Source organism: Leishmania infantum, chromosome 29 (genome assembly GCF_000002875.2).
Source record: "Leishmania infantum JPCM5 genome chromosome 29".
Taxonomy (NCBI): domain Eukaryota; phylum Euglenozoa; class Kinetoplastea; order Trypanosomatida; family Trypanosomatidae; genus Leishmania; species Leishmania infantum.
Window position 1 is genome coordinate 285240 of NC_009413.2, and position 24142 is coordinate 309381.

The 24142-nt window shown below is 60.2% G+C and overlaps 6 protein-coding genes across 6 annotated transcripts; all 6 read right to left on the bottom strand.

Annotated features, from left to right (window-relative positions):
- Window positions 1–1170: 1170 nt before the first annotated feature.
- On the bottom strand, window positions 1171–2976 carry LINJ_29_0810 (putative U-box domain protein; the record flags this gene model as incomplete). The annotated part of the gene is made up of 1 exon (XM_001466563.1): window positions 1171–2976. The coding sequence occupies one exon, from the start codon at window positions 2974–2976 to the stop codon at window positions 1171–1173; it is 1806 nt and encodes a 601-aa protein (XP_001466600.1).
- Window positions 2977–4928: 1952 nt separating this feature from the next.
- On the bottom strand, window positions 4929–9710 carry LINJ_29_0820 (conserved hypothetical protein; the record flags this gene model as incomplete). Its single annotated transcript, XM_001466564.1, has 1 exon — window positions 4929–9710. The coding sequence occupies one exon, from the start codon at window positions 9708–9710 to the stop codon at window positions 4929–4931; it is 4782 nt and encodes a 1593-aa protein (XP_001466601.1).
- An 894-nt stretch (window positions 9711–10604) lies between these two features.
- Window positions 10605–12701, bottom strand: LINJ_29_0830 (conserved hypothetical protein; the record flags this gene model as incomplete). The annotated part of the gene is made up of 1 exon (XM_001466565.1): window positions 10605–12701. One exon carries the CDS (start codon window positions 12699–12701, stop codon window positions 10605–10607), a length of 2097 nt encoding a protein of 698 aa, XP_001466602.1.
- A 1596-nt stretch (window positions 12702–14297) lies between these two features.
- LINJ_29_0840 (conserved hypothetical protein) lies at window positions 14298–16082 on the bottom strand (the record flags this gene model as incomplete). The annotated part of the gene is made up of 1 exon (XM_001466566.1): window positions 14298–16082. One exon carries the CDS (start codon window positions 16080–16082, stop codon window positions 14298–14300), a length of 1785 nt encoding a protein of 594 aa, XP_001466603.1.
- Window positions 16083–17041: 959 nt separating this feature from the next.
- On the bottom strand, window positions 17042–18898 carry LINJ_29_0850 (conserved hypothetical protein; the record flags this gene model as incomplete). Its single annotated transcript, XM_001466567.1, has 1 exon — window positions 17042–18898. The coding sequence occupies one exon, from the start codon at window positions 18896–18898 to the stop codon at window positions 17042–17044; it is 1857 nt and encodes a 618-aa protein (XP_001466604.1).
- Window positions 18899–22678: 3780 nt separating this feature from the next.
- Window positions 22679–23701, bottom strand: LINJ_29_0860 (CPC cysteine peptidase, Clan CA, family C1,Cathepsin B-like; the record flags this gene model as incomplete). The annotated part of the gene is made up of 1 exon (XM_001466568.1): window positions 22679–23701. One exon carries the CDS (start codon window positions 23699–23701, stop codon window positions 22679–22681), a length of 1023 nt encoding a protein of 340 aa, XP_001466605.1.
- Between the last annotated feature and the right edge of the window lie 441 nt (window positions 23702–24142).

Below are 24142 nucleotides of genomic sequence, written 5' to 3' on the forward strand. Positions count from 1 at the left end.
TTACCTGATGACAGACGTGGGGGATGTCAGCGCGTGTTAATATCACGCGGTCCGGTCTCCACCGCACTCTCTGTGAGGAAGCCAAGCAGCCCTCCCCTTCCCTATCCCTGACAAAATGCCTTAACACTTCTGGTGGTTACAAGGTCAAGCACCAGTGACGTAGGGAGGTCAGAGCGATGTATCGCTGCTGATGTCGGCGGTCAGGCCCTGCATGGCGCGGCGTCGAGGCAACCCCCGACATTGAATATATTGTATGCCATCCGCATGATAGGCAACGTGCCAACGTGACTCGAGCGTATCTCACCCGACCCTCGCACTGCCCACTGCTGGCGTGGGGAGCCTGCGCCACCCCGAGGGGGATGCACCAAATGACGCCCGGCATGATGGGAGCGGCGGCGGGTCGGCCTGCGAAGCCGGAGTGGGTAGAGCATGCGGCGGGGGCCGTACTCGCCGGTGACCGAGTCGGCGCATGGCTGTAACGCGTGTGTCTAGGGCCTCTTCGCACCACGCGATGGGGGCACTGTGGCAGGCCGTGGGGGGAGGGTCGAGCGGGGTTGAGCTCACGTTTGCACGGCAGAGAATGGACATGCTGAAAAGCTGAACAATCGCTTCTCTCTTCCTTCTCCAAATACACATAAATACAGGAACAGGCACACATGACGCGAGTCGATAAACACAAAACAAAGGAAAACACAAGAAGGGGGTGGGGCGCATCGCAGGAGCGCATCTCACACAAGAACAAATTCAGGTGTGCAGGTGAATGGACACCGCCCGGCGGCGGTGTCGAGTGATCTCAATAATAAGTGAGGTGAGGCGTACTTCCTAAGCACGACAACGGTGCTCCAAGCCTGTCTTCCCCACACGCGATGCGCGCACGTGCGAGGGAGAGGGAGCGAGACTCCCTGTATATCAATCTCACGGAGAGCGACGAAGGCACTTGACACGTCAAAAAGAATTTAGATCTGCTCAGGACAGCAGAAAGAGATCCCGTGCAGCTTGTGCATGCGCGTATGCCCAGACTCCTGGTGCAATCAATACAGACTTCAGGCACTCACACGTGTGTGGTGGAGCGGGCGGGAAACGCGAGAGGGGAAGACAAGCGGGAAAAGGGGGCCGCGATCAACACGAGAGCGGACCTTGTTCTGAGGCTGTTCCGCCTGGACGCCCTCATCAGAATTTGTACATGTCGTCCTCGGCCACCAGTTGTGTTGCCATGGTCTGACGCACTATCTGTTGCATGATCTTCGTCGCCACAGCCGTGTTCGGGTTCAGTTGGGCGGCCGTCAGAGGGCGTCCGGTGATGGGGCAGACGGAGCCGTTCTGCTCCAGCCAGTTCATGATGGCCTCCTTTTCGTATGTCTGCCCGTACGGCGAGGAGACAGGGTTCTTCATGACGGCGCCAGTCAGCGCGCACAGAAGGTCGGCGTCCACGCCCTCGACACTGTCCTGCTTCGCACTCGGATTCACCTTGTGCCGGATCGGCGCGGCCGCCTTGTCGATAGAGATCTTGTTCTTCTTCTCCGGCCTCAGAGGAGGTATCTCGCTCAGCAGACGCGCGCCACCAGCCGGGGCAGCCGGTGCGGCCACCGGCATCTGCTGCGCGGTCAGCTGTGAGATCATGGCAAGGAAGCAGCTGTCGATCCACTGAAACGTGGTCGAATCCTGCGCGATGAGGGTGTCGGCCGTGACACGACGGAACTGTCGATACCACGCCTCCGTGAAAGGCAGCCCGCAGCCGCCCACCTCCTTCTTCAGGAAAGCCTCAACGGTCGATCGCAGCGCAGCGCTCGACAGCTCGGGCAGCAGGCCGTCCATCGGATAGCAGGGCTCTTCGCCCATGGCATCGACGTTGCACATGAAGTGGAGGAGGTTGATGTACATAACCATCATTTGCCCTGACACACGCGCATCTGCCACGATGGGGCGGATCGACAGTTGGAAGAGGTCGTGGAAGAAGGTGCAGAAGATGCGCAACTCCTGGCTCGCCTCCTCCATGTGGTACGCTGCGAAGGCTCCGAAGAGGAAAGATAGGCTGAGGGAGTGCAACAACTGTCCAGCGACGCGCGGCGCCCGTGCAGTCATCGTCTCATGCAGATTTGAGGCCAGCGACTGCACATACATCATCACCGTCCCGTCGAGTAACGTCGTGGAGAGAAGGATGTGCTGACGCCACTGTGTCGACTCCTTCGAGGAGAACTTGAAGATGTTCATGATGGTCTGCATCGTGTTGTTCACAGCGCTCTGAGCCAACTGCGGTACCGTATCCGAGCTTGCGATGGCGTCGCCGAGCACGTCGCTCACCACCTGGATCGCCTGCAGACGCAGCATCAGGTTCAGCATAAAGTCCACCTTTTCCGTGAATTTGTTACAACTGTGCTCCTCGATCTTTTCCCCAGCTCCAAAGAAGGCCTGCGGCTGGGTGAAGCCTAGCAGGCCGCTAATGCAGTTGCACCGCAGCTCGAACTCGTACGGAGGCTCCTTCAGCAAGATAGCCAGCAGCAGCTGAATTGCAAACTGCGTGTTGTGCTCTGCAAACTCGTGTACGGCCGCAGCCTTCAGTTTGTAGTCCATCACGCGCATCAGCAGCACTAGTACGTGCTCCGACATGCGGCCTAGCTCTGAATCAAACGGCATCGTGCCCTCGTCTTTGATGGACTTCTCGAAGATACTCGTCATGTCCTCCAAGCACTCGAACACCACCGACCGCACCGGCTTGTAGAGAGAGAAGTTGTTCAGCAGCAAGCAGAACTTCGTCTTGCGGCGCAGCGGCACGGCCTTTACATCAGCGTTGTTCAAGTACTGCGCCACGACGACGCGAGAGACGCGGCGCACAGCCTCGCTGACGACGGCGGCATCGCCCATGTAGAACCCGTCTGCATTTGAGATGTCACTCATTTGAATCCATTGGTCGAGCTTGGTATCGTCGACCGCGGTACCGCTCTGGATGTAGGCGTCCAGCTCACCAATGTTCGCCATGCTTGAGTGGGTTGGGTTGGGGGGGGGGAATAGTAGAGGAGGAGCGAGATGACCGTATGCACAGTCCAGGCACGAAATAAGACAAACCCCAACAAAATCGAGAAAGGCGGTCAGCCCTGCGCAGTTAACGGGTTCTGGGTATGACCAACAGCGGCAAGGCGCCGAAAACAGGTGTTGGACAAAGGCGTTGCCTTTCCTGGTCGATGTGGACTGTTGTCTGTGTAGGCAGTAGGGTGTGCGTGCGTGTGTGTGTGTGTACACAAGCACGGACGTGTTGTCTATGATAAAGGTCACTGCTTCCTTTTGGTGATCACTTTAAAGCACAGGAGAGAAGGGAGGAAGACGGACCTGCACACGATGCTGCACACAAACACACAGAGAGGGAAGGCGGGCGAGTAAGAAGGGGTGGGGTGATGGAGTGGTAAGTATAGGTCTATGTTTGCCTAAAGAGAGAAGGGCAGTTACGCCTGCAGAGGGTGGTAGGGAAAGATGAAGGAGCGGAAACAGACTGAGCGTGCGCACCGGTCCGCGCGTATGGTGGATGTGCGTGTACGTGTTTGCGTGTAGATGTATGCGCAGGGCGAATCGACACCAACATCACCGAGGGGGGCGGAAACGTGCGCAGCAGCGACAACCAAAAAGGGAAGGGCAGGTACGATGAGCACGCGCGATGCGAAGAGTGAAACATCGATAGAGAGATAGAGCAAGAGAGAAGTGCGAGTGTATGCCAGACGTGAATCCAATCCAGAGGAGGAGAAGAAGGGGGAGAGGATGAGAGGGGGGACGACGGTTTGGTGTTTGCCCCTTTACGGAGATGTGTGCTCGAACAGCTGATTGCCTCTCGTCTCTCACTTCTTTGGTACCTATATATATATATATACATGCATATGTGTGTGTGTGTGTGCTCCGCGTCAGGGTGGTGCTGCCATCACTTGGATGACGATGAGGCAGCAAGAGGAGAAGAAAGCGGAGGTGCACGGTGCGCCGGCCTATGTGGGTACATGTCGGAATCCATACATGCCACTGTCTTGCGCACGCGCATCGTCACATGCATACATACTCGCACACTTGACTCCGGCTCTCTTGCTCGCCCACCCTGCGTCTCCACGCATCGGTGATTTTCCATTCTATATCGGCCTTGTGTGATTGTCGCTGGCACGCGCACTCATTCCGTCTGCAGCATCGCAAAGAAACCCGAAAGCGTGACGTCGAGACGCAAGTGCCCCGCGCGCCCTCTCTCACGCGTATTCGCCCACCGCAAAAGACGCGAGACGCCACGTCACTGGCCCTTCGCTGCGTCGCTCTCGCACTCTATTTCCTCCGCACACACACACACACACAGACAGACAGACAGACAGACACAGACCTGAACATGCACGCGCACATCATTGCACCGTCGCCGCCCTTCTCCGCCCCCAATGCGACTCACGAAAAGGCGCGAGGGGCGCGGCACAGCGGCGCCAGCATCTCGCCCGTCTTTTGGCCTTCACTCTCCTCATGGGAGTGCGCTTACGGAACAATCAAGGTCGGAGTAGAGAGGCCGCTGCAGCAGCGGCATCGCAGCCCATTACGAGCACGGCGGTGTCGAGGAGGTCGAGGTTATCGGCGGAGAAGGCCGGAAGGCTGGCACAGGCTGTGACAAGAAGAGTAGCGAGGTGCTGCCGCTGTTCGACGAATTGAAAGCGAAGGTCTGCCCTAGTGCTGCCGCTGGAGCGGTGGGACCTGCAACAGGTGGGCAGCCTGAGTCAGTGCTGCTGCGCGATGCGCTGTCCGCCACTTCCAAGGCGTGGGCACGGAACGCGCCATCGCCACGCTAGAGGAATCACATGTGCGTCGGGGAATCGCTCCGAGGAGGCGAAGTGCGTCCGCGCCGTGTCGCTCGCAGCGGGAGGCGTGGTGCTGCCATCAGCGGTGTTGCTGCTGGCCCTAGCTCTGCTAATAGACACGGGGGCTCACACCTCCGACATGAGGCGGCGCAGAGCAGTGAAAGAAACAGACACGCCGCCTTTGCCTGCCTTCGCCTCCGCAGTATCGGTCGCGGCTCTTGTCGCTACCGTGTCTGTTGCTGTTTGATCGGCGGCCGCCCGCACATGTGGTGCCGGCTCATTGGTGACAATCGTGGTGCCACTTTTCCGTGCAGCCTCGTCGTCCCGCTCCGCCTCCTCCCCCCACACCCCGATGCAGTCAACGCGCACCATCCGAATTGTCGCCGAGGTCACGCCGGAGAGCGTGTGCCACCACCAGTTCACCCACGGCGCAGCTGCGGGCATGCGGCCATCGCTGCTCTGCCTCTGCTTGTTGGCAGCAGCCACCTCCTCAGCCTCCTTGCACTGCCGCTCTCGGCTGCGGTGGAGAGAGGTACGGCGGCTGCTGAAAGTCGATGCAAAGAGCGGCAGGCGGGCCGACGACGCTGCTGCAGTGGAGGCGGAGGAGGCAGCGCCCGATCCCGCCTGCAACCGTTCCCACAGCCGACGCACCGATCTCAGCGTAATCACCCACCAGCCCTTTTCTGCTGTGCCGCCGCCGCCCTCCGTCGGCTCTCCGTCTGCCATGCGCTGAAGACCAGCAATGACGCTGCCGCTGCCGGAGTAGTACTGCCGGCAGTACGGCAGCACACGCATGTGGTGCGCCGCTGAAGCGGCTGCAGAAGGTGAAGGGGAGTCCTTGAGATCACTAGGCAGCACGGCGTCTATCATCTCAGCCGCCGCAGACGCGATGGTTGCTGAAGGGCCGCGAACGGTATTTGACAGACCGACCTTGACGAGAGCTTCAGGTGTAGTGCCGCCCTTGAGAAGGCTGGACTCGTGCACCACCAGCACCAGGTTCGCGTGCCGTGAGAGAAAGCTGTCGCTTAGCTCCTGAATGAACTGCGGGGTGACAGGGACGCCGTCGTGCATGTACAGCAAGAATGTGATTCGGCGCCGCGTGAGGTTCGCTTGCGTGCAGGTGTGCAGCACAAGCTTGTGCTCCGTGTACTGGCGGCCGAGCGGGAAGGTGCGAATGATCATGCGCGGCAGGAACCACGTGTTATTGAAGGACACACGCCGAATGCGCTCCGCGATGCGCTTCTCGACGTACTCCATCGGCAGCGGCCGCTCGATGTCGACGAAGAAGGGGAACGGAGCGTGCAGCGATAGCTCGCGCAGCACCGCCGTTGCCGCAGCGTACTCCTCAGCGATTCGCTCCTCAGCTGGTGCGGTGCAGTCACTGCCGATCGGGATGACCGTCATCGGCCGCCGTTGGTCGTCGTAGCCGAGGATCAAGTAGGAAGCCGAGGAGAGGAACACGTCGGTGCTGCTGAGCCGATGCTCCTCGCGACGCCGATCGGCGATCTCGGCCTGCTCGAAGTAGTCTGACGCCAAGTCAGCTGCCGCCTGCGTGCTCCACGTGTCCCCGTCTTCCGCGGCGGTCTGCGGCACGCAAATCTCCTCCCACGGTGCAAACATCCTGAAGAGCGAGTTCGCGACAAGCTGCGACTCAAAGTCGATCCCGACCACGTTAAGCATAATGATGCTCGCGAGAAACAGCCATGTAAGGAGGGACCAGTACGAGGAGAGCACATAAGACATGGGCAAGTTCCACGCGCACCGCTGCTTCATCATGACGCTCTCCTTCAGGCTCAGCTTGTGCGCTTGTGTGTTGAGAAAGCGCCACATGTTCAGCGTCGTCGCGATGCGGGACCGCGTGGTAGACATCGGCAACTGTAGGTCGATGGCCGCGTTGAGCACATAAGTGTACCGAGGGTTTCGGCCGGCAGACTCGGCTAGCACCTCGCGCAAGATCATGACGCTCGCCCACGGCGACAGCGTGAGCGGGAGGGAGCTGACGAGAAAGCGCAGCTCCGCGGGTATATCGTTCGCACCACCGTGCGGGTCGTTGCCCGCGCCTGCCTTCTTCGAGCCAGGCCCCGCATGCGCGTCCTCACCGTCTGCCTCCACCTCCTCCTCGGCTGCGCAGCTGGTGCTGGTGTCGCCTCTGGCGTGACGACGCCGGCGTCTCCCAAAGCCCTCGCCATCTGCAGAGGCCCGCCGCTTCTCCCTGCGCTCAGCAAGCCGGCGGCGTGTTGTCTCTGGGGCCTCGGCCACGTTCACCAGCAGAAAAATCTTGCGGCGGTATTCGTCTTGTATGTTCGGCACCGGCACATGCCGCGTCACGAAGGCGAAGAGCTCAGTGCTCACCACAATCGGCCGCTCCGAGTCGTTGGAACTCTCAGCCACCTGCGCCTTGACCAGCTCTTCAATAAGTATGAGGAAGCGCTGCCGCAGCATCGGTGACACAGAGATCCGCGGCGGCCCAGCTGGAGCTGGAGCTGGAGCTGAGGCGGAGGCGCCACGACAAGGAACAGCGGCCTTTGCTCCAGTGAAGCCGTCCTCGCCTGCTGCATCAGAGGCAGCACTGGCAGCACCGAGGTCGACAGCAGCATCGCCGCGGGCGACAGAGCTGGCCTCAGAGTCTGGAGGCGAGGAGGGGGAGGAGAGAGGAGCACCGTTGCCATCCAGCCGAGCGTGATGGCGGCCTTGCGCCTCGGTACTTCCCGTCATCACGGCAGAGAGGGTGCTGGAACTAGAAAGCTGCCGGAGCTGCTCCTGCACCTGCTGCTTCAGTCGCCGCTGGTCGCGGATAATACCCTGCATCATCTCTTTCAGGGAGCGGTACGTCGAGACGCACAGAGCCCACGGGCTCCCGTCCATCACGTGCAGCTCCTCCATCTGACCTCGTGCCGTCTGGTCGAAGAGGCCGTAGCTGCCAGCCGTGCTGTCAGCAGAGCCGCTGACGAACAACTTGGTCCCCAGCTCTGCCAAATAGAGCATGTCCTCCTGAGTGAAAGCGTGCCGGTCCCGCCGGGCCTTCTCCTCAAGAGCGGACACGACGTCGTTCAGCACCGATGTGTACAGGTCCTCACTGCCACAGCTCTCCACCAACGGCAACACCTGACGCACCACCACCTTGAGGTTCATCGAGGACCGGTTCACGAGACCGCTCTTCTCCAGTGCGATCAGCGCCTCCGTGATGCTTCGGTCCACAAGGCGCTTGAAGTGCAACTCGCACGCCGCACTCGTCACCATCTCTCGCAGAAGCCACGTCGTCAACGCCGGTAGATGCGGGCTCGTCGCCGAAAGCTGCGACCGCTCGGCCAGCCCGTACACGCGCTTCAGCACCTCGTCGCACAACGTGAGAAGGGCTTCGTAGACGGCGGAAGGAGGCGTGGGTGTGTGGACCGATCCACGAATTGCGGCGTCATCGCCCTCGCATGACGTCGTGAGGCGCCTGCGCAGCTGAATTACCGCACTTGCCGCTTCGAATGCGGCCATGGGCACCAGTAGTTTTGAGTTGGCAGGGTCTGGGGTGGAAGGAGCGGTGGAGGACGAGGTCCACGCTGACGGCGGCGGTGCCGTGGACGCGGGCGGCACCTCTGCATTCGCGGCCGAAGTGTAGCGTAGTAGCAAAGAAAGAATAAGCACATGTAGCAAGACGAGCGCCTCATCGCACGACGCGGCGCCGTCGTTCACGGGCGGAAACGGCGTCGATGCGTAGGCCTTCAGCGCCTGAGAGAGCTTTAGAGGCTGCAGATGGCGCACAATCGCTCCCCAAAACTCGTCAGATGGGATCGACGTTCCTGTGCCAGCCGAAGTGGCACCGATAGCAGCGATAGCCGAAATGTCGGTCATCGTCACCTCGACATGTCGCTCCTCCATGCGCATGAGGATGAGCTGGATGTCCTCCATGGTCGGAGGAGGGATAAGAAACCTCGGCGTCCGCGCCGTGGACGACGTGGCGAGCCGCCGATCTGCGCCGGTAGTGTCACCATGGGACAAATCACTTGCGGCAATCCCGCCACAGCCACCGCTCAGGGCAGCCGCGCGCACGCGCTGCTGTTGCTGCTGTGCCGACCACATGACAAACAAAGCACGCAGCGACGGCGCACGTGCGTAGTAGTCGCGGTGCTCCATCGCGGTGGACTCCTCCTGCAGCCACTTGATACGGTTGTCCTCATCTGCATTCAGCAGCAGGCGCGCCACGTATGGAATCGCAGCGGGAAGTGACGCATCCGGCGCGGCCAAAGCCGCCTCTGGACTGGAGGCCTCCGCATATTCTTGTGCCGCCGTCAGGAGGTCGTTGCACGTCAGAACAACCGTCGCCTTCGTGCCCGTGACACCCAACAGCCGTCCATACAGCTCCTCAGTGATGGTGGCGCGCAGCAGTCGCTCAACGTCTGCGAGCTTCAGCGCCCACAGAAAGTCGTCCCGCACACGCCACATGCCCTCCTCCGCAGACGACGGCGGGGTAGACGTCGAGGGCGGCGCAGAGGACGAGGACGAGTAGGGGGGCAGCGCTGGGTAGAAGAGTGCGCTGCAGCAGCACAGGCGGTGCCCGCACGCGACCAGCCCGTGACCGCCGCCGCCGGCGAAGGGTGCCGCCCCGGTGTTGTGTGAGGCAGGCAACACTCCCGAAGCGCACCGGCCCACACGACACTGCCGGCTGCGCAGCACAGAGAACGGCGAGCGACGATGGCTACGGTACTCAGCGCTGCCAGCAGTGCCTCGCGGAGGCTCTGAAGGCGCCGCTGAAGGGCGTGAATCACCATGCCCTCGCTCATCAGCGTCATCCTCCAGCAATGGTGGCCATGTGAAAGAGGAAGGGTAGTCGTACGTTCCCAGGCCCTTGAAGCAAACGGAGATAGATGCGCCAGCGGTGACGGCGGGCCCTCGTGAAAGTCGGGTGCGATGAAGCATGCTCGTCTCAAGGATGCCTACTGCTGCTGTTTTGTGGGTGCTTCTATCAGACACACCTCACAGACTCCCTCGCGCCTGCGCTCGCGGTTATTTTCCTGGTCAAGCTATGCGTGTGGTGCATACGTGTGAAGCATGAGGAGGAGAGACCTCTGCAAGGCGTACCTGCGTGCAAGTACGCTAGAAGAAACGGGAGTAAGCAACGCGCGCGTGCACATGTGTCGGTGGGGTAGGGGGAAAACACAAATGGAAAAAGGGCCGCCTCCTGCACACGCACACGCTCATTGCCGGAAGACGGTGGCGGTGAGAGTTGCGGGTCTGTGACTGTGCAAGACCGTCCCCCGTTTCCGCGCCTCGTGGGATCCCTAATGAGGGTGCGTGCGGGAGCATGCATTCGCGAGAGAGGCGACGCACACCAGAGGTGTAGAAGATGATAAGAAGAGAAGAGAAGCATGATGTAGAAAAGACACACACAAACAGAGAAAGGGCAACAACGCGGACACTGACGGTGCCTCCTCTCGCACACTTCTATCCGCTGAGTCACATGTGCGTGTGTGCAAAGGCATGTGTCAGTGTACCACCTCGCTTGTTCGATTTCGAGTGAAGAAGTTCGCTCGACGCGGGCGTTGCGTCTCCGTCACGCATGAATGTGGCTGCGCTGAGAGACACTAGGCAATTCGACGACGCTGAAACGCGGGCATGCGGCTCTCCTCATGGTCCTCCCATCTTTCTTACCCTTCCTGTCTTGTTTACCACTGTCACCATCTCTCGGCACACAATACGCTTACAGGCTTCCCATCTCCAGCATCTCCCCGCCTTGTCACGCATCTCCCACACATGCGCAAACGAGAGAGGGGCAATGCATCACCACACACAGAAGCGCGCATGCTTCGCTTATTAACGGGTCCGCTGAGACGGGCGATCGCCACCGTCTCCAGCCCCAGACTTGCCCGGTGCCATCCCAAAGCCAGTGGCAGTAGCTGCGGCGCCGCCGCCCAAGTTGAAGGCAGTCGGCGCAGCACCAGGGGCCGCAGGGCCCATGGACGGCGCGGAGGGGGGAGCACCAGTAGCAGCCGGTGCAGTAGTGGCAGAAGCTGAAGCAGCTCCAAAACCTCCAGCCGTTGGCGCTGCCCCGAAACCGCCAGTGGCCGGGGCCAGGCCTGCCGCTGGAGCCGATGCTGTTCCACCCGCTGCTGCGCCAAAGCCAACGCCACCTACCGCACCACCCCCTGCTGGTGCGGCCGCAGCCGTTGCAGGGGCACCGAATCCTCCAGTGGTCAGCGCTCCAGCTGTACCAGCGGAGGAGGCTGTCCCGAAGACACCACCACCGGATGTCGCACCGAAGCCTCCACCCAGCGCAGAGGTGACGCCTGCGCCAAACCCCGTGATCGGTGCAGCGCCGCTCGTGGTGGTGACCGCAGCAGGTGCCGCAGCAGGCTGCTGTGGAAGCGGAGGAATGTCGAAGTACGTCGACGGCGATGCCCGACGGAACAGAGCCGTGCCGTTGCGCTGTTGTTCGGTATCGGCGAAGAGCACGTCCGCCTCCGCTTGTCCGTACTGGCGCGTGAAGAATTCGCGGGCAGTGTTGGTGCGACTGTGCAGATGCGCGGCCACACAGGAGGAGTCCTGTAGCTGGTTCAGCTCGTACAAGAGGGCGGCGTTGATCTGAGCAATCGCGTCGTTCGGGATGGCGCTGCCGTTTTGGTGACCGTGACGACCACTCACGCCGGTGCCGCGCAGCGAACGACCTGGCGGCACCAGTGTGGCCTCCAGCTCAGTGAGAGCGCTGCTAACGTGGTCCATGCGACGGCTCAACTCCTCGACCAAAGACACAAAAGGAGAGGCGGCACCGTTGCTCGCGCCGGGACGATATGCGCCACCGCGGACGTTCATTCCACTGCCGGCCAGCGATGACGGCAGCCCTTGCTCCAGTAACGGTTCCCACACATGCCGCTCGTAGTCGCGGATGTTGGCCTCCAACTTCTCGAGACGCTGTAGCTGACGACGCGCTTGCCCTTCATGCTGGTTGCAGTGCACCGCGACAAGATCGACGGCACGGTTACCGCCACCCTTCAGTGCTGCCATCTGGGCAAGGAGTTTGCGATAACTGGAGGAAGCCGCCGTGGCGGCAGAGCTCCCGGTGGCGCTGTTGGCGGTGGCAGCGGCAGCCGGATCCGCGCCATCAGACTCATTGAAGTATAAATACACCTTCTTGGCCGCGTCCCGCTCCGCGTGCATGAAACTGCGTAGCTCCATCAGGTGCTGCTGCAGCGGCTGCGGCAGTGCCTCGAAGCGGACCTGCTCCGTCACCTGAGAGAAGTCAATGTCGCGTGCCCAGCTGGTGGCATTGCCTGGACCCTTAATACCCAGGTATGGGTACTGCTGAGCCGTCGGTGCGGCCGGGGCAGCAGAAGCAGCCGTACTCCCGAACCCGCCCGGCATGCCAAAGCCACAACCGCGGCCGGCGCCGAGGCCGGAGGTGGCTGCGGAACCAAAGCCGCCACTGCCTCCTGCCGTAGCGCCGGTGCCGAGCCCTCCGCCCGCACCAAAGCCGCCAGCAGCAGGGGCGGCGCCAAAGCCGGGTTTTGCACCGAATCCTGTTGTCCCTACAGCGCCGAAGCCGCCAGTGGGGGCAGGAGCAGCGCCGAAGCCGCCAGTGGGGGCAGGAGCAGCGCCGAAGCCGCCAGTGGGGGCAGGAGCAGCGCCGAAGCCGCCAGTGGGGGCAGGAGCAGCGCCGAAGCCGCCAGTGGGGGCAGGAGCAGCGCCGAAGCCGCCAGCGAGGGCAGGAGCAGCGCCGAAGCCGCCAGTCGTTGCGGTGGCCGCGGTCGCTGTAGCGCCGGTGCCAAAGCCTCCGAAGCCACGGCCGCCGCTTGCAGGAGCTGCCGCGCCAGTTCCAGCCCCCGTCGATGGAGTTGCGCCGAAGCCAGCCGCCGTTGCCGGCTTTGCTCCGAAACCGCCAGCGCCTGCCCCCGTCCCAAAGCCGCCGAACGACATAACGAAGATTTGCCACAGCTAAGCAGGTACAGCTCGGACTAGGGGTGTTCCTCAGTTCGCGCGCACTTTACTGTGATGCCGAAAGGCACGCGGACGGCTGAAATCAAACCCGAGCGGCTTCCGCCTCTATTGTGGTTTGGCAGCGCACTCGTGCTGTCGGCAATCCGACTCGCTCCTCTTGAGGGTTTCTATGACGTGCCGAATTCGATGGTGGTTTTCGTTGCTGCCTCTCTCATCCGCGCAGGCCAACGCCGTTACTTCGCGTCGTCAAGCGAGAGGGAGTCGGTATGTCTGTGTCTGTTTGTGTATCTAAGTATCTGCGCAGAAGTGTACGTGCGTGTAGTTGTTGGTATGATGCTGCAGCACATGCGCAGGCGCCGTCAACAGAGGGAGGTAGAGGCTTGTACACAGGCAGAGAGTGCGGGTGAAACACTCGCGAACTTCAGTTTTCTGTTGTCCTTCTCTGTCTCTCCGTAGATGCCCTTCTGCTCAGCCGAGTCGAGCTCAACGACACCCACGCGCGCGTTTTTTGCTGAATATCGCCACGGGCAATGGTAGAATCAAGGATTTGGCCTGTGTTGAGTTACGCCGCCGCCGTTCTGCAGTCACGGTGTTGCGCGGACGGGAGGGAAAAGACTTGTAAACGCACAAGTAAGGCAGTGGGCGAAGGAGTTCAACATAGAGCGCACGGACTAACAGAGGTCAGAAGGCGGGGGGTGGCGGGGCTTCGGCTAGGGGCCCTCCACACTCTGGTTTGTTGAAGCTCCCGCAATGTAGATGTCCGTGCTGCAACAGTACGATGTAACAAGGAGCACCACAGCGCGAGAGTGAGCACTGGAGACATCCCGATGATATGGAGAGCGGCGGAGTGAGTCGTCAGATGCGAGGTGGCCTATGCTGTTCGAAAATGCCTCAACGATACCGAGACGGGCAGATGCGCTGTGTGGGCCCAGATGCTTGCGCGTTTAGGATATCCACCATTGCTCTTGTAGGGTATGAAAGGCGAGGACGGTAAGAAGAGCAGGGCCCGCGAGGAAGGTCACCCAAGCCGCTCCGCGTACAAAACTCCGCACACCGCGCACGTTCGCACACGCACACATACTTTTCTGTGATCACAGCGGGGTGGGGGGCGAAAGAAGAAACACATACAAGCAGGAATGAGTGGGGCAAAGGCTAAGCAAGAGCTCATGCGGAACACAAATGAGGAGCAGCGCGCGCCTGTGAAAGCCTCTGTGGTGCCTGTGTTGCTGCATCACCACCTGTGCACGCAGACAATCCAGCGGACGGCGGCAGAGTAGCCTCAAAGAGCCCCCCCTGCTCCGCACCCTCACCCCTCATCTTCCTTACCTCCTCCCTCTCGGTATGGTGTGTATGTGTGTGTGCGCATGTGTACGAGGAGGAGAGGGAAGATATGAAAAAGAGAGCTATCCCCTTTCTGCTGATTGTCTATGCGTGTGTGTGCCGATGAATGACTCCGGGAAAAGGGCGGCGCGTTATGCACCTCCATCTCGCTTCAGATTTCCGCTCGTGATGGCCCCACCACCACCACCAAACTCAAGCAACGAGTGGGCAGTTCACGTGGAGAAGGAAGTGTGCCTACCCAGTCCAGCCCGCGCAACTTAGCAGCGTGTATCGGGCATCCCATGCGGCGCTTCTCCCTGCAGCACTAGAGCGTCGTTCCTGCTCCGCCCACTGATGCCGGTAGTACTGCGCCAACCTTACCCGGTCCGTCTTCGCCTTGACCGGCAGCGTGCTCATCTGCCGTCCACTTGCCAGACCAGCTCTCGGCTGTATCGTCATTCCGATAGGGGCGTGCATTACGGGAACAAGGCGGCCACTCGTGGGCTGCGCCCGCGCCGTCTGCTGGGCTTGCCGAGCCGCGTCGACCTGGCGAGCTTGACAGCACGACTGAGCAATCATACGGTGATTGTACTCGCCATTATTCGTCACGGCAACGTGAGACGCACGCACGATGCGCACATCCTGTGCCTCTCGATACGGGTGCCGGCATTGCGCCGCGTCGAAGTTGCAGCGGGCACATCCGGTGGCGAAACGAGGAACACCTATGCTGCACGTTGGAACAAATACGGACGATTTCGCTTTGGGGACAGCGCGCCGAATGGGTGACGGTACGGCACTGCGAGCAGCCCGATAGAGCGGTTGAGCCGCTGAGCGATAGTAACGCTCAGAAAACGGGTTCGCGCCTCCACTCTGAGCCTGCTCTCCAACGATCGTGCCGTCCTGGCACAGCATCTCGCTGAAGTAGGGAGGATGTTCACCTTCTGTGCGGGCGAAAGCGGAGCCGTTAGAGGATGTGGCTCCATCGCTGCCGGCGACACAAGAGCCGCTGTCTTCCACCTTTCTCGGCACGCGAGCGGCGGCTTCGCTCCACGGTGGCAGTGGCTGCGCAGCACTCTCGTCGCGCAAGGCGGCACCGGCGCCACCACGCTCGCCGCCCTCGGTGCGCACGCAGCACGCGGCTGCGGATGGGAGAGCGTGAAACTCGTCGAACGGCGTCTCCCTTGGCAATAGAGGCGCCGTCGAGGAAGATGTCGCGTCGGCGCGTGAGTGTGACCCTCGGTGCGGCAGTGCTGAGGATAGCATGAGTGCCTGATACTCGCGCATCCACCGTGCTAGACTGGTGCGCTCGGCGGCAGTGAGCTGAGCGTGCTCGTCAGCTGACGCTGCCGCAGGCTCAGAAGGTGTGGACGACGATGCACCAGAGGCAAGAGTGACCGCACAGTCTTGCGTAGCGTCCGTCCCGCACACAGATGATTCAGCATGACTCCGCGAAGAGAGCACCGCACCAGAGTGGTGGTCGGCATCAAAACCCTCCGCTGCCCCTGCAACGGTGCCTGCGGCCAAGGTGCGCGATGGCGTAGACAACGAGGCAGTGGAGGAAGAGGGCGGCGGAGCAGCAGTGGCAGAGGGAGACGACTTGCACAGCTGATTTGCGTCGTTGTTACTGCGCTTGCCCTCAGGAATGATGGAAGGCAGCGCTGGAGTAACCTGAGTGGCAGTCGCAGAAGCAGCGGTGGGGGTGTCAGCAGCGGACTCAGCGGACGTGGTGACGACACGGTGGAGCTGAGCCGTATCCGCCATCTCTGATGGAGCCGAGGGGGTGGAGGTTGCAGCCGAGAACCCAGACGCGCGACTCGGCTTCTTGACTGAGGAGATTGACGTAGACGTGGTGGAGGAGGCACTGCTGGTCGTGGAGAAGGGCAAAGAGTAGGTGCTGGTGTCCCCCATCATGGCTGCTATTGTCTTTTCATCGAAGCCCATCTGCTGCAGTGTTGCGCGCACGATGGCAGCATCCACGCCGCCTGCCACCACCCGACGCTCCAGGTACTCTGTGTAGGCCTCCTCAGCCGACGTCAGCATTGTGGGAAGCAACACAGGGAGGGAGATGGGTGTCCCAGGTGCGGGCACTCGAACAGCGCAGTATGTCGTTTATGAGTAGAATATATGCGTCCGACCGCGACTCGTTGGATGAGTGCAACGGCGGCCCTGATGTATGGCTAGGCTGTATGTATGCGATTGGGTGAGCCTGCGTGTGAGAATACTCTTCGTCCGCCGATCTATGGAGGGCGTCTTTGCGCGAAGGCAAAGACTTTACTTCTATGAGGCTTGAGCGCTTCAAGGAGCGCTACTCGCGCGCGCTGAGGAAGGGGGGGCACAGCCCTTTATATGCGCAGAGAAAATCTCGCTGTGCTGTCTTCTGCTTAGTTGCCTTGCCGCGGTGTTGGTGCAATGTGGGGAAAGTGTGCGAACGGCGAGGCGAAAGACAACGCAGCAGGTAAACGCGAGTGGCTGCACCCTTCAGTGCCAAGGGCGCGGCAGCGTCGACCACAGGACAACGTGAGAAGCACACCCTTATGTTGACGATATTGGGAGCATTTTAGTTGATAAATCATGAGAAGCGCCGCGCCACCTCGACTCCCCGCCCTCTTTTCCGCTATCACACGTAACGATCGCGAAAGGGAGGAAAGGGCAGCATCGTCTGTGCTGCACTCCCGTGCGGCAGTGCTCGCGCTACGCCGCTCTTCGCTTCCGATGCACTCAGCCCCTGCCGCTTGGCTACACATGAAATGCGGGTCTCCTCCTCGGGTGTGCTCCGCTTGGCCTGCCGTTGTTGATTTGTTTTTTTTCGACGGTGAGGGAGAGGTGTGTGTGTGTGTGTGTGTGTGTGTGTGTGTGTGTGTGTTATCAATGATGTGAATGCGATACCTTCCGTTGTGGTTAATGTCTGCGAAAAGCGCGAAAGGAAAAGGGGCAAGCATTGGGCGTTTGGGCGGTAGAATCTCTGTGGCATTAGGGGCGACGCTTCAGAGCTCGTGCCGTTACGCGTCCTCCCAGTCTGCCTCGTCTTCCCACTCCTCAGTGCCTTCCACGAGGTCGTCCGCCGCAGCGGCAGGGTTAGGGTCGACTGCGGCCTTCGCACTAGAGTGAATGCCCTGCTGACGTCGCTGCTCCCGTGCCACACGCTTCCGGGCGTCCTCCTCTGACACCTCCCGCTCTGCCATGGCGTCCGTGAGGGCGAAGCTCTTCGCCAAGTGGCGGATTCGCGAGAACAGCTCCCTCTCAAAGTCCCGCTTGTCGCGGCGTCTCCACGGCACGGCAGCGGCGAGGTCGTCCTCTTCATCCGCTTCGGCATCGTCCTCCTCCTCCGTGCCGGCCACGTCCTCGTCGTCCGCCTCGTCCTCCCACTCACTCTCCGCGTCGTCCTCGTCGAAAGCATTGTCCTCCATCCCGACAATGCGGATGTCGCTCGCCGGGTCGCGCCTGGCGCGTCGCATTTCCTCACGTGAGTAGAAGTGCTGGGCGTTGTCCGCCTGCTGCAGGTACGCCATGAGCTCCGCCTCCTCGTCGTCGTCCTCGGCCTCCCACCCATCCTCCATCATGTCGGCGCGATCAGCCAGCAGGGCGGCGTGCCCGTTGCGCGCAGTGCCAGGCATAGCAGGATTCGCCCGCACCGCGGGACCCTCACCGAGAATGCGATCCAGGACCGAGTCATCGGAGTTCATTCGGTCTTCCGCCGGCATATTCATCTTCGATGGGCGCAGCAGCATCGACTGGAAGCGCTGTGCCTGCCGCTCCATGGCGCTCGGGTAGTCTCCCCCATCCCCCTCATCGTCGTCCCGCTCGTCCATGGGTCTGGTGAGTCCATAATGGGTAGCAGCGTAGTGAGCGGCGAGTTGAAAGTGCATAGGGTCCACCACTACATCTCCGCCTTCGTCGAGCTCACCGCCATCCCTATCACTCCCGGCCGCATCAATGGAGGAGACCGGTGTGGCGTGGCCGGCCTCGCGGTACATGGCAATGCGGCGACTTCGCAGCTTCTCGCGCTCATTCGACATGTCCAGATACTCGAGGGTCTTGATCATGATGCTCAGCTGCAAGTCCGCTGCATTTTCGTCTCCGGCATCCGGAATCGAGCTGCCGTAGACGGCGCTGTCGCTGAAGTCGCCGTAGGCGGAAAAGGCCATCAGCAGTTCATCCCGCGCGTTCCCTTCCATCGCGGTGGCCAGGTGATAATTCAACGATACATCTGTGGAGTCTGAGCTGGTGGAGCTGTCATCGTCGTCATCGTACGCGATGCCCGCCTCACGCTGCAGAAGTGCACGCACCAATTTAATGTATTGCTCTCGTTCCCGAATCTCCTCGGTGTTGGCCAGCATGGTGAGTGCCTCCTTTGCGTCCGAGACTGGTGGCGCTGAGCCCGCAAGTTTCCGTAAAGCGGCTGAAACTGTGGCAGCGGCTGCACCAGCACCGGCGGTGATGGTGGCAGTGGATGCGTGGCTGTGTGCCGCGCCTTTGGCCTTGCCGCGCGGGAGCTTCTGTCGTGCCTTGACCTTCTCTTCGTCGAACAAGTTTTCTGCGCCTTTGCCGGTGGCGAAGGCGTCGTCTTCCTCCTCATTGTCACAGCTGCAGATCCGCAGACCTCGCGCAACACGCGACCACCACGACGGGCCGGTGCCCGCCTCAGATGCTGCACTCTCCGCTCGGTGCAAAGACACATAAAGAAGAGAGCCGCCCAGGACTGCAGACACGCCAAGGGCCACCGCAGTCGCGCCGACAGCAACAATGCGGCTGAGCGAGTGGCCCACAGCACTGGTTGTGGAGGTCTGCCGCATCGCTGCAGCGTAGCCGTGTCCCAGCGTAACTGGTAATGCCGGAGAGGAAGAAGCGCTGAACATGATTGGAAGCACAAAACCAAAGACAGGTTTCCGCTTCGCGGATGATACGCCGTGTCAAGGTCCTTACCTTCCCTCTGCTGCCGCCGCGCAAAAGGCTGTTCTGTGTGTCTGTGCGGGCACGCCACAGCACGCACGTGTGTCTCTGGAGGCGAGCACGTCTGCAGTGTCCACTGAGCTGAGGCGCTCGCTTACGCTAGCTGGTTGGAGGCGGTGCCCTTTACCTTGGGGGAGGGGAGTTCTTGTGTTCGTGCGTGCGTGTGTCCGCCTCGAATGAAGTCTTCCACGAGGCGTTTGTCCCGCCAGCGGTCTTGCATGAATTCGGCTTGGGTGTCTTGCGGTATCGGCACCTCGTTCTTTCGATCGAAGAGAAGAGAAAGGAGTTACGTTGCTGAAGCAGCGTCAAGCAGTCTGTGCAGATGTCCGGAGGAGGGAGGGGGCTGTCTCTGTGGATGTCTTATGGAGTCCTTAGAGCGAGTGGAAGCAGAGCTGGAGAAGACGAAGATACGCCGAAGGAAAAAAAATCATGAGAGAAGAGGCCCCGCAAGACCACTGCAGCTGGCTGACGTCGTTGCGTTACCCTGTTCTGCTCGTTCTCTTGTTAATCACGTCCACTGTGGACGTGGCCGCAGGCAAGGAGAATACGTTGATGCTGTTGGGATTCACAAAAACGGCACGAGGGTGATAGCAGTCGGCAGAGAGGAAGGGGGGAGAAGGCAAAGTGAGCGGACAGATGCTAACGTCATCAATGAGCCCCGCAACCGCAGGGAAGTATCTCGGTGGCCGAAGTACTTACCGTCGCCAGAAACTTCACTTCCGTCAGCGTTGCCCTCCGCACCAAGAGCGCGAACAGATATGAAGAAGAGAAGCAAGGCATAGTCACCAGGCAGCTGCCGCCTCTCTGCTGCACCTCGTGGCTAAGCCATGAGAGTGCAATGCTCGCATGCGCGGGGTTTTAGTTTCCCCTCTCGGTTAAAGCTCAGCGTACATGTGCGTGTGCTTGCACGCGCAAGCACACGCGTTTGTTTAGCGTGCCGTTTCTCTTTTATTTTCAGTCGCCTGAATCGGGAGGGAATCAGAGAGAAGAGTCTCCGTTTCGCCTTTGCACGCCTCCTCCGTGGCCACGCGTGCTGAAGCTGGACGAGAGAGAATAAACACGTGCACTCCCTCCTTCTGGTCACGCGTCGCCTGGCGACTCGCTCGCGCTGTCCACCGCACTCGCACACGTTCCTCTTATCCACGTCTCGTTCGGCACACTTCTTCTGTGGCACTGGGGCCTCGAACTCACCTCCCTCCATAGCCAGCGCCTCCGTGCGTTCTAGCCCGAGGATCGCAGTCTGGAAGAGCTGCGTGGCAGTGAGGGACTCCCCTGAATCTGATAGCGAAGGATCGCTCTTGCCACGTCTACACCCAGAAGGCCCTGAAGGCGGTGTGTCGGCTGGATGCAATCTCGTCGTGCGCATCGTATGCACATGATCAGGGCAACCAAGCCGACAAGCTGCCAGTCTGTGTGCACGCGCAACACAGCTGCATTGGAGTGCACTCTGGCAGAGGAAAAGGCAGCCCCGTGGCGTGTCGTCTTCCCGCGTGGCAAGCTTCCACCCCTGTGAGCAATCTCATTGTCTTGTCCCTCTACCGGCCACCCGACGGGCAGCCCTGCCTTCAGAGCTCTTTGAGGGTTCTCGCGGCTGGTGCTGCCCCTCGGCGCGGAGAGGGCTGCCAGGATCTTCGGCCCGTTAGTGCCTCTGCTGCCTAGTCCGCCCTTCACCTCTGAAGCCGTGCAAGACGGCGTCTGAATTCGTCTGCTGCCCGACTCGGTGCACCCAACATGCTTGACAACGGTGGCGGTCTCTGTCGGGGTGGTGACTGATGAAGCGATGAACCGAAACACTCGTTCCGTTGAGCTGGCGCATCGTCTGCAGAAAGAGAGGGGAGGAGAGAGTGCAGGGAGCGAGAGGGGCGTGTGTGTGCATTGCAGCTGTCATGCTGTGCGAGCAGACGAGAGGATAAACCCAAGAGGTCACGCAGGCAAGGAGGGGGTGAGTTTTCGGATCATGAGAGCGCAGCACGTCGCGGCCTTGATCCCGGGCCCTCAGGAGTCGAGCACGACGCGTTTTCTCGACGGCGGCCACTTGCCAGTCTGTGCGAAGCTCAGCAGCGTATGAGAGCGACCTCCTACTTCTCTTCATTGCCCGCAGATATTTCAAGCCCGATGAAAAATAGGGGTAACGTGGGAAGGGGGCCGACCCCTCCCCATCCCTCCCCCCTTCCACCACTGCGACGCCTTTTGCCATGATGTGCGCTGCTGTCAGAAGCACTCTGATACGGACATGAAAACGAAAAGTGGAACCGACCACCGTGAAAGGAAGATAAATAAGTTGTGGCTGCCGTGCAAAGTGGGCGCCGTGGCAAAGGGGGGCGAGAAAGAGAGAGAAGGGTGAGAGGCAAGCAAGTCTGCGTGATTGTATAGGCCTGCGCAAGCAGGAGCAAGGGCAGGAGTGCTTGCGTTATGGATATCTGAAAGCGTTGCACCCAGAAGAGAAAAGGGACGCTCGACACACACAGCACAGCGCTAAAAACAAAGAAAAAAAAAAGACATGCAGAACAGAAGACACTAGCACGTCGTTGCTCAACGACTTTTCCTTCTGTTACGCGTATACGTGTGTATTGGCTGACTTCGTCACGCTCTCAGTGCCACGCCGCCCCGCCACAGACTTCGCCACACCCTCTCCCTCTCTTTTATTTTCAGCTCTATCGCGACTGCTACTCGACGTTTCACGAGGACGAACACACAGACATACACCTAGCCTCACCTCTCCGTGTGCGTGTGCAGTTGAATGAGTAGGTGTGTGGGCCTCACCATAAGTCACTCGTGGGATCACCTCTCGCTCGGCTATAAGAAAAGCGAGCAAGAGATGATGAACGAGAGGGCTGAGAAAAGGTGTAGGCGAAAAGTGATGGGAAAGAAAACAAAAGCATAAAGCACAAAAAAAAAGCGATGCAGGACACCAAAAGAGGAATATATATATATATATATATATCTGGGTTTGTGATGGGTAACGTGTGCGTGCGTGTGCGCGCGCGAGCGCGCTTGCAGATGCACGCGCAAAGCTGAGCGTGTAGCGGTAGTGATGGGTTTGATGGACGGAACGGCAGGAGGCGGAAGGAGGAAGGCCATGAGCTGGCAGACCCACCAATGCCCCTCTTCCTTTTTTTGTGACTCTTCTTCGTGCACTCTGTGGTCCATCTCCATGAAAACGCAGACGCGCGCGCACACGCACGCACACGTTACCCATCACACGTCTAAAAGTGGGCGTGCATCCATCTCATGGTTTTGTCTGTGAAGCTTGATTCTTTGCTGTTTTTCTCAGCCTCCTTTCCCGTTTTACTTTGCTTTGGGGTGGTGTGTGTGTGTGTGTGCCCACCTCCGGGGGAAAGGGGGTGGCGAAGACGACACACACACACAAGCACCACACGCGCACGCAAAAACGAGGACACAAACGAAGAAAAGGGGGTTCGCGTTTGCCTAGAGAGAGAGGAGAGAGCCGCTGATGCTGATATAGAAAGACGTCAAAACAAAAAAAAAACGAAAAAGAAGAGAGAGGCGGAGAGAGTTTCGTGAAGCATCCAGGGAAACAAAAAAAGAAGGAAGACAACAAGCACGTTTAGAAAACATCAGAAGCCACACGTACATGCCGAGACAGAAGCGGGGATAGGCGGAAATGCCGTGACGGTTTCGGTGAGCAAAGGGCCCGGCGGAAGGGAACTAGATCGCTCTGATGGCTACTCCTGCGCGGGTGTGCCAGCAACGCCGCCGCTCTCAATACCGCACTCATTGCTGCCGCGCTGGATCAGGAAGTAGCCTTTGTCACCCCAGTCGGTGTTCCAGCTGTTGGCGATCTTCCAGTACGGGACACCGCCTTGGGTTCCCCAACCGACCAGTTTTACGGCGTGTCCACCGAGAAGGTCACCAGAGACGTGCTTGTACACTCCACTCTTGTAGCCGACGAAGTCGGAGTACACCTGCATGGTCACCTCCAAGGGGCCGTTGGTCATGAGCTCGATCATGAGCTCCTTCTCGCCTTTGACGGAGTAAGATGTGCCGCCCTTGTACTTGACCAGATCCATCTCGCTTTTCTCGCAGGTGGTATTGCATTTAGGGGTATCGTAGATGGTGTTCGGGCAGGGCGGGTACTTGTCGCTGTTCCCGTGATGGCTGCATGGGCCAAAGGGGTAGGGCTGGCAGACCTCCGTCGTTATGCCCACCCACACCCACCACAGCCACGCCATCGTCGGAATGCCGCCGTAGCAGCCAAAGCCGCATATGAAGCAGCAGGAGAGAAGGTTGCTGGTCGATATGCGGCGATCCGGAACGCCACCGAGGGTGCAGTAGCGGTCCGAAATAGCCTCCACCGCGGCGATGGCCCAGCACGAGCCGCAGTTCGATTGGTCACGGATCTCGCTGATTGTCACGCACATGGGCCAGTGCTCGGCGGCGTCGAAGAACTCTGGCAGGTCTTGCTGCATTTCATCCACGGAGAAGTTGCGGGGAGGAACAGCCTCGGTGCTCATGTCGGTCACACCCATCAGCTTGCGCACCTCCTCGAGGCTCTTGCCGCTGACCAGGTAGCCATTATCGGCCGAGGCGGTCCACTGACCCCTCGCCTTTGAGTTGATCTCCGCCACAAAACTCTTGCCGAGAAGCGGAAAGTCACTCGGCTTGGCGTAGAGGCCGCTCACCGTGGTGGCCAGCAACACGGCAAACACGGCCACCAGGCACAGCGCAGACTTGGCGCGGAGGGCCATGGTACGCGTCACAGCACACAATCAAGAATACCGAGAGAATGAAAATGGGTACAGCAGGGAGGAGAGGGGAGGGGAGTGGAGAGGGGTCGAAAGCACCGCTAAACGCAAAAGGCACACTAAAGGAATACAGATGACTGCTAATAGGGAGTGGCTTTGGGGGGAGAAATACAGAAAAGGAGGGGGAGGGCTAACCCTGTGTGCGAGTGGGTTGTGAGAAAAGGGAAGTGGCAAAGCAGTTGGCACCGCAGCCGCAGCGGCAATGCAAAAAGATGAGGCCAGGTCGAAAGGCAGTGATGGATACAAGAGGTGAGTGTCGTGATGGACGCGCCACCCATTCAGGGTGTGTTCAGCATTCGCACAAGAAGAAAGGTGAGGGAGACGGGAAGAGTGCGCGAGGCGGCAAGAGAGATACCAAAGAGGCAGGCGGGTCTATCTGTGACT